Source organism: Trachemys scripta, chromosome 24 (assembly GCF_013100865.1).
Source record: "Trachemys scripta elegans isolate TJP31775 chromosome 24, CAS_Tse_1.0, whole genome shotgun sequence".
Lineage (NCBI taxonomy): Eukaryota > Metazoa > Chordata > Testudines > Emydidae > Trachemys > Trachemys scripta.
In genome coordinates, this window is record NC_048321.1 from 8,810,153 (window position 1) to 8,819,087 (window position 8,935).

Here is an 8,935-nt window from a genome sequence, read left to right on the forward strand (position 1 = left end):
CACAAGTACTCCTGTTCTTCTTTTTGCGGATACAGACTAACACGGCTGTTACTCTGAAACTTGTCAGTCTAGATCAGTGATACTCAGACCTCATTGGTCCAGGAGCCAAATTGGCCATCAACAGTACCCAACAGAGCCACAGTAGTGTGAATTCATTGTTTCATTTGAGTATGTTTTATTATTTTTATATACGATTCTCAAAGCAAAATGACTGACCAAGTATTATTTTATCAGCTACAATTGGTTAATAACATAGGAAAAGTATCCTGATTGGTTAATAACTTGCATTTAATTATTAACCAATCACACGGTATTTTAATATCATGTGCCACAGAGGCTCCCAAGCCTCAGTCTATGCATCACTGGTCTAGATTATTATACTGGTCCCTTCTAGCCTTAAAAAATTGACAGCCAAGATTTTCTTAAGTGAGTAGCGATTTGAGGGCACTTCTATTTCTGGGTTCTCAATTTGAGATGCCTGAAAGGAGCCCTGATTTTCAGGGAGATGGGGAGGGGGGTCTGCACTTTCTGAAAATTAGGGCTCTTTTTAAGGCGGCTAAGGTGAGGCGAGGCACCCCACATTACTAGTCACGTTTGATTTCTGTATTACAACTGTGGTGCAACATTTAATGAAGACTGTGTTTCTTTTGCAGTGGGATTTAGATCTTGGGCCTGGTCTCCACTTAAAACTTCGGTCAACTGATCTAGGTTTTACGTGTAGATGCAGGTAGGCGGACGGAAGAATATTTCCATGGACCACTGCTCAGGGAGGTGGCACTCCTACGCTGACGGAAAAACCCCTGCCGTGGCTTGAGGTTGTGTCTATACTATGGAGGCTATAGTGGCATAGCTATGATGGTGCTACGGCCCCCTAGTGTGGACATGACCTTGGTCATAAAAAGGTCTCACGATATAGCCCGCTTCCCCACCAGGGAGTCATTAATTACAGACCAAACATAGGCTCATTCTCTGCCCCTACCTCCAATAACTTTACCCTCCGAATTAGCTGTAGGATGGATCAATTAATCATCCGTCCATTATCCCACCCCTTCCAACACACATATACCACGCAGTCCACGTGCCCCCTTTCACCAAATTTCCTTTGCATTCAGTGTGTTAGACCCGCCATTATCTAAATAGCTTGTGGATAAGCTCAGTCGGGCTCTCTCCTTTCCCTTTTAAATTATTCAATGGCAATGCTTCAAGCAAACAAACGTCTGTCTCCTTCTTGAACAGCTGCTTCCGGAGGCCTGTGAAATTCACCAACGAGCAGGGGGAGGAATGGAGAAATACATGGTCAGGATGACACAAACGATTCACACTAGTAATACTGCTATGGAATTAGGTGAGCCAGAGCGCCATTCTGCTCTCAGTTACAGCAGGGCAAAGCTAATCATTCAACCGAAGTCAGTAGAGTTAGCCCTGCTTTTCATCCCTGTATCTAAGGATACAATTTGGCCTTTCGTTGCCACAAGATGGACCAATTCTACTCAGCTCGCTCGCTCAACACAGATCATTTAAACCCTTCGACCTTTCATGACACCTATGTGAGGATGCAGGCACGCTGCAGCACTTAAAAAAACCACTGAAGACACAGAAGTGGGTGGAACAATCCAAGCAGATTTCTGTAAATAACGAAGCATTGACAGGTAGATCTGCAGTCAAGGTGAAATGGGAAGCAAAACATTTTGAAGTGCCTGCTTGTCTTTGACAAACACTCAGCAGCAGAGATGCAATTATCCCCCCTTCAGCAAATACTCCCAGTCAAAACCAACAGGTGCTGTTGCCCACACAACCCCTACAGTGAACAGTCATACCGTAAGAGCAGCACTGGTGCCCCTTATAGACTTCTCCTGTGACAACTGACAGAGATTAATTGCAAGTACTAAAAAGCCAGATATACAGAAGAGCTCACCTCCCATGTAAGCACCGAAATAAGTGGCCAGGCGTTCAGTAGGACGACTTTGTGCGTTGGGTGCCAAACATTTTGAAAATCTGGCCTCCGAAGTCTGGCCAGTCAGATCCCCAGTCAAGGGGAGTCGAGTCTTAACTGAAAACACTTAGCGCATCACTTGTGACACGTCCACGTGGCAGCTGATTGGGCAAAAAACATGGGTGACTTGTCCGTGAAATCAGAACTGAACCAGGAATACACACATTAAAAGAATACGCCACAATATTGACATTAAGCCGCGTGAGCATCGGAAATCCACCCCGCCCAACTGAACAGCCACCATGATCAAGGTGCAGAATTAGAGCTGCTGTGCAAACATAGGGTTTAAGTTCTAGGGGACTGTGAAGGAGCAAACAATGTCTGGAAGTGCCAGTAATAGAAGATGAGAAAGACTGGAGAAAATATTACGATACCATCTGGTTAGGTTGCAAGAGGTGAAACAACATCAGTCTGCCTGGCTGGGGATTCATTTCTTATTTTAAAATCAGAGCTTGATTTTAACGGAATACCCAACAATTTTCAGTGATTGAGGGTTTCAGGAATCAGAGATCCTGAATATCAAGTCTAGAGGGTGTGTAGTTGGCAGTGAGATGTATTTGCAGGTGATTATGCTTTAGCATACTGCACCATCAAGTGAGAGATTAGATCCCACCACGCAACGGGAGACTCAGAGATGCTTTTGCAAAAGCCAAACCAAGCCTACTGTGGCAGATATTAGTCACATCCCTTAATGCATGACTGGAAGGCACTCGGATGCGACAGTGACGATGAGGGCGGTCTAAGAACGCAGAGAATAGAACAGAATAGACTCCACGGCATGAATTTCCTGATGCTTCCTCCCACCACCAATATACTTTTAGATTGCAAAAAGGGCAGGTGGTACGTTTATACAATGCCTAGAACAACTGGGTCCCAATCTAGCTGGACCCTAGGCGTTAGCACAATAAAACAGTTAAAATAATAACATACCAAATGTTCGCCTCCTCTGCTATCTCCCAGAACGGACGTTTATTCATTAAAGGCCCTCATAGGCCATATGAATCGCTCATAGAAACCCTCCTGTATCCCAGCCGTTCTCCCCCCACCAATTTAAGCCCCGACCACACTAGAATAAGAACCACTAGCAGTGCCAATCGCATTTCCCTCAGCAGCGGCACAGGGGCTGTGTGTCTGAGACCCAGTCCGCACACACTTGTCCCTTATGGAGTTCTTCGCTTTAAGGGCCTAACACGGCTCTCGAGTGTGCACACAATCCTCGCTAGCCAGGGAAGGGGTGTTCCAATCCTGCTAACAACTCCCACTAGTGCTGCAGCTTCAGCTTCTCGGGAGAGGCTCTAAAAGGGGACTTTGCAGCTCCCGGTTCCCCATCTCGAGGCCTGCTGCAGGCTCCCATTGACTTCAGTATGCTTCAGATCAGCCCTGTTTATAGCCAGGAAGATAAACCATCCTCACCCAGCGGGAGATCCCTCGCGTGGACGGCGCCGAACAATTCAATGCACATTACGGGCAGTGCGCTAGACTGAGCTGTTCCAACGAGTGACCGTCGGCTTCAGTGCCTCAAATCTCGACTCAGCGCACTCTGCAATGGTATTCCGGAGCCAGGCTTAACAACAGCGTCTGCTAGGATTGTTCCACTGGGCCGTGACCAGGGCGCAGCTTTCTAACCAACACAGTCAAGACCAAAGTATCAAATGCCCGAGCGCCATTCTCACCAGCGACCTAGGTGCCTCAGAGCTGAAGTCCTGCTGACTTTCAATAGGATAGGTCCAGATTTTCAAAAGTGACTAGTAATCCCAGGTGTCTCAATTGCGGGGAGTGCCACACGCGACGCCTCGAGGGGGCCCAATTTTCAGAAAGTGCTACGGACCGACTCTCTGAAAAATCAGGCGCCTTTAGGGTGCCTTCAAGTTGGCCACCCAAAGCCACTAGCGACCCTGCAAAACCTTATCCATGAGATCCCAGGTCGCTTTGGAAAACAAGATTTAGGTGCTTTTATAATTTTACCCTAAGTCTGGTACTTTGCAATTCAGAATATAGATCAGTTTCCAAAACCCAGAGTCTTTCCCCTGATTCCCAACGGTCCTGGATTAAGCCCTTAACATAAAGAACACCTTTAAGCTAGACCCTATGTTCTTTAATAAAGAAGTCGCAACACTCCTGTCTAATTTTGTCTCCGGTTAGTCTTTTGGTACTTTTCAAAATCCCTCATCCACCCCTGGAAGCCCCCCAGCAATCCTCTCAACATTTGATCTTCTTTAGAAAGGCCTTTATTTGACTTTATAGCAAACGAAACACTAGTTTAAATCAAGTGTACCTGGTACACTGTTACAGCAATGAAGTGGCAACAATTTTAGACGCGACCTACCCTCTCCTTTCCTCCTTCCTCCGGGCTGATCCACTGATTTAACACTGCCACAGGTGGGTTAGTGGGCATTCTACGCTCAAACATGATTTGGACGATAAAAACAAGAGCTAAACATGGATGAAATGTTACAGAAGTGAAAAATAAAAAGAGAGATTCTCTTAATGTTATCGGTCTAGGAGAATTAAGATTTCATGTTAAACACTGAAGAATCAGCCATTAAAACAGTTATGCACAGTTAAGTCTGTTTACCTGAAGGATGCCTTAAAGTGGTCCATATGATACAAGTCAGTTAAGGATCCTACATGAATTACTGTCCAGATGGGTTTAAAAAAAAAAAAATAATAATTCCAAACAACCCGTTTTGGACAAACCCGGGAACATCGGCACATGGATAAAGACTAGAAAAATCAGGTCATGAGACAAAAATGTTCTGTGCATGCCTGCTCCCCAGAATTCTGGATGTCTCTGCATCTCCCGGCCCAAAATCAGCCCCCACAAGAAAGCCTTGGGCAAGACATTTTGATCCAAAGAGATTCTTCATCCCCTTTTATCTTATAAATTCTCACTCCCAGCCCCATAAGTAACCTAGAACACTGTGTATATTTCACTTGAATTCAAGAGAAGAGGTAAACACTAATGGAGTCAATTTCACCGACTCTGTTTTAGGGGAGCAAAATGGGGTGAGGGAGATGTGTCAAAATCCTCGTTTGCATCCCTTAGCAGCTGCTCCCATCTGATCAAATATGTTACCAAGTGGGAGTATTCCCCCCGGCCCCATACCTCTCCATGGCATTTTATCTAGGAACACTGAGGGTGAGGCGGGGGGAATTCCATCTCAACGTTGAACACTGCATGACAGCGCTCAGGACGCCAGTGAGCCTGTAGAGATGGAAATGCTCCCTTCCTCACACACTTTGAAAGAACCACGTTAATTAAGGTTTCACAAGTATAAAAATCAAATCAATCACTCAAAGACTCTGAATTCAGGACTAAAGAGGCAATTCTGATGGAGATGTGATTCGCTCGGAGATGCTAGTTTAAGTTTTGGAAAGGGACAGTACTCGTTGCAGTAATATCACGGGTTGGGTTCCCTCCCCTATATTTCCTGCTACTCTTTTTTTGTTGGTTTTAATTATAATACAATTTACAACTGTAGTAAGAATACTACGGCCAAAGCCCCCGGGAAGCCCTCAAGCTTCAGAAAGTCCATCGATCGTGTAATTGGCTTTCGCTGCTAAAGCTGTTACTTGCTGAGGCCTCCGAGTTCTGTGTTTGCCGAGTGGAATCTTCGCCGTTTAAGCTCTTCCTGCAGACTGGACACGTATCGTGCTGAAATGGAAACAGGAACGTACAGTGAAAGCCCATCCCCTGCACCTTGGTAACCAGTGAGCAACCGTTTATATAGCAACTTTCCACCCCACAAGCGTTTTATGTGCACTACTTGGAGGAATTCCCTTCACCTACCATCAAAATGCAGCCACCTCTGGGTTAACGCACGGCAGCTGATTTAGCAGTGCCCAGCAACGTTACATAGAGTCTTGGCAGGATTCGATTTTAAATGGATAACTGTTGATAAATGTCAGTTTCAACTGACACTTAAGTTGATGGGAAAAAAAAAAATCAATGGATAAGTCAGCATGCCTGCAGGGATCCGTTGTCGCTGGCTGTCACAAGAGTGAACAAGTGGGTCCGTGACAGCAGAGCTGCAGCGGTCTCCCCAAGCCGCCTCAGGACTGGCAGGGTAGAGCCGATCAGACATGCCAGGCCTGCAAGCAGGATGACGAGTGCCCAGCTGCAGGCGAGAGGCGACCCCACTGCTAAATGGCTCCTGTGGCAGTGCAGGGAGCGCTCTGAAGCCGTGCCGTCAAGGATCTGCCCCCCGCACTCACCAGCGAGGAGCGCTGTGGGTCTGTACTCTGCCCTGCCAGGACTGCAGCTTTCCCTGCACCTTGGGCCTCAGGGCTCCAACGTCACCAGCCCACAGCTCCATTGCTACAGCCCTGCTCGCTCACTCACCAGCCAGGAGCCGACTCAGGGCAGGATCTGGTGAGCAGCAGGCCTCCCCCAGGGCTGGGGGTTCGTCTTTCTCCTTACAGTCCTGGGTGGGGATCTCTGCTCTGCCAGGCCAGGAAGACTGCAGCCTCCCCAACACCTTGTGCCCTGGTCTCTCGAGCCCCTTGGCAGCCCAGGACCTTCCCCACCCCCCCGTCAGTGCTGTCCAAACCCTAACCCCCAAACTATCAAAATAAAAACATCAAAAACCAGTAGCTAGCATCATCTTTGTTTGCTATTTTGATAATGGATAACAAGGGACTGATGAATGGATCCGAAATTAATTGGTGACACATTATTTTGCACTGCACGAGAATGACATGGTAGAAAAGTAGCCATACGTTTCTAAAGAGAAAGGTTTTTTAATAGAAGTTACTCAGTGCTTTTTAAAAGCAGATTATACGTAACTATCTTGTAATCAGGTGCTTTAACAACTTGGCTACATAGGAAAGACGACAGGAAAGATGAGTGGACAACAGCGACAATGGAAAGATTTCATGGGAAAACTGGGCCGCAACGAACCACATTTGCTACCAATGCAGTATTTGAAGCTCTCTTCGATTGATTCCATTTCAGATCCCTGTTCTGCCACAGCCTCCGTGTGTGACTTTAGGCAAATGCCTCAGGGTGTTGTCAGGCTAAATATTAAAGACTGTGAGGAGCTCTGATATTACGGTAAGGGGACCCCCAGTCACTAAAACAGATACATTGACGATACAAAGAAGGGATGAATTCACAAATCAATTTAAATCCAAATGGTGGGAATACTTACCTTCAAGTGCTCCACTGAGCGTAATAAAGGTTTCTGAGCTTGCAGTGTGGGGATTAAAATGAGAACTGAAAGCTGGATAAGGAACTGGTTAAAGGGGAGACTACAACGGATCATACTGAAAAGTGAACTGTCAAGCTGGAGGAAGGCTACTAGCGGCGTTCCTCAGGGATTGGTCTGGGGACCAATCTTACTTAACATTTTTATTACTGACCTTGGCACAAAAATAAAATGTGCAGATGACACAAAGTTGGGAGGTCTAGGCAAGATGCAGGAGGGCTGGAATATCCTACAAGATGATCTGGATGACCTTGTAAACTGGAGTAATAGAAATGGGATGAAATTTAACAGTGCAAAGTGCAAGGTTTTGCATTTAGGGACTAACAAGAAAAAGTTTTGCTATAAGCAATGGACTTATCAGTTGGAAGCAACAGAGGAGGAGAAAGACCTGGGTATATTGGTTGATCACAGGATGACTAGGAGCCGGCAATGTGATGCGGCTGTGAAAAGGGCTAATGCAGTCCTAGGAAGTATCAGGCCAGGTATTTCCAGTAGAGACAGAGAAGTGTTCGTACCATTAGACAAGGCCATGAGGAGACCTCATCTGGAATAGTGTGCTCAGTTCTGGTCTCCCATGTTTAAGAAAGATGAATTCAAAGTGAAGCAGGTGCAGAGAAAGGCGACTAGGATGATCCAAGGAATGGAAAACCTGGCTTATGAGAGGAGACTCCAAGAGCTTGGCTTGTTTAGCCTGACCAAAAGAAGGCTGAGTGGAGATACGATTGCTCTCTATAAATACATCAGCGAGATAAATACCAAGGAGGGAGAGCAGTTATTTAAGTTAAGCACCAATGTTGACACAAGAACAAATGGATATAAAAATGGCCATCAACAAGTTTAGGCTTCAACTTAGACGAAGGTTTCTGACCATCAGAGGAATGAAGTTCTGGAATAGCCTCCCAAGGGGAGCAGGGGGTGAGGGGGAAACCTAACTGGCTTCAAGACTGATCTTGAGAAGTTTATGGAGGGGATGGTATGAGGAGACTGCATACAATGGCATGTAGCCAATCTACGACTGCTAGCAGCAACCATCTTCAGTAACTGGTGATAGGACACTAGATGGGGAGGGCTCTGAGTTACTACAGAGAATTCTTTCCCAGGTGTCTGGCTGGTGGGTCTTGCCCACATGCTCAGGCTCTAACTGATCGCCAGATTTGGGGTTGAGAAGGAAATTCCCCCCAGGTCAGATTGGCAGAGATCCTGGGGGGGTTTCGCCTTCCTCTGCAGCGTGGGGCACGGGTCACCTGCAGGTTTAAATTAGTGCAAATGGTGGGAGGGCTTCAGTGACTCAGCCAGAGGTTAGGGGTCTATTACAGGAGGGGGTGGGGGTGAGGTTCTGTGGCCTGCGTGTGCAGGAGGTCAGATTAGATGACCATGACGGTCCCTTCGGACCTTAAAGTCTATGAGGTAAGTTCTCTCCATTTGGCAGGTGGAGAAACTGAGGCAGAAAGGTGCAGGGACTAAGCTCTGCTCATAAAGGAACTCAGGCCTAAGCCATGCTTCCTTCTACGTTATCTTCTTAGGGTTGGATTAGAGGTGGTGGAGACAGAGGTAGTCTGTGCATTAGGCAGGCACTGTGCGGCTCTGCAAGCTTCCCCCCCTCTCTGCCGATGCCCCCTCAGGCATGCCAGGAGCCGTAGAAGGAAGCCTGGCTTAGGCCTGAGTTCCTTTGTGAGCAGAGCTTAGTCCCTGCACCTTTCTGCCTCAGTTTCTCCACCTGCCAAATGGAGAGAAC

At 46.8% G+C, this 8,935-nt stretch overlaps 1 protein-coding gene across 1 annotated transcript in view; it reads right to left on the reverse strand.

Moving 5' to 3' along the window:
• Positions 1-4,205: 4,205 nt before the first annotated feature.
• The window catches only part of RNF115 (ring finger protein 115), a 26,824-nt gene continuing 22,094 nt past the window's right edge, over positions 4,206-8,935 (reverse strand). The window contains exon 11 of the mRNA XM_034756954.1: positions 4,206-5,648. Within this exon, the coding sequence (XP_034612845.1) occupies positions 5,517-5,648 (132 nt within the window). The 3' untranslated portion in view covers positions 4,206-5,516. The remainder of the gene's footprint in view (positions 5,649-8,935) is intronic.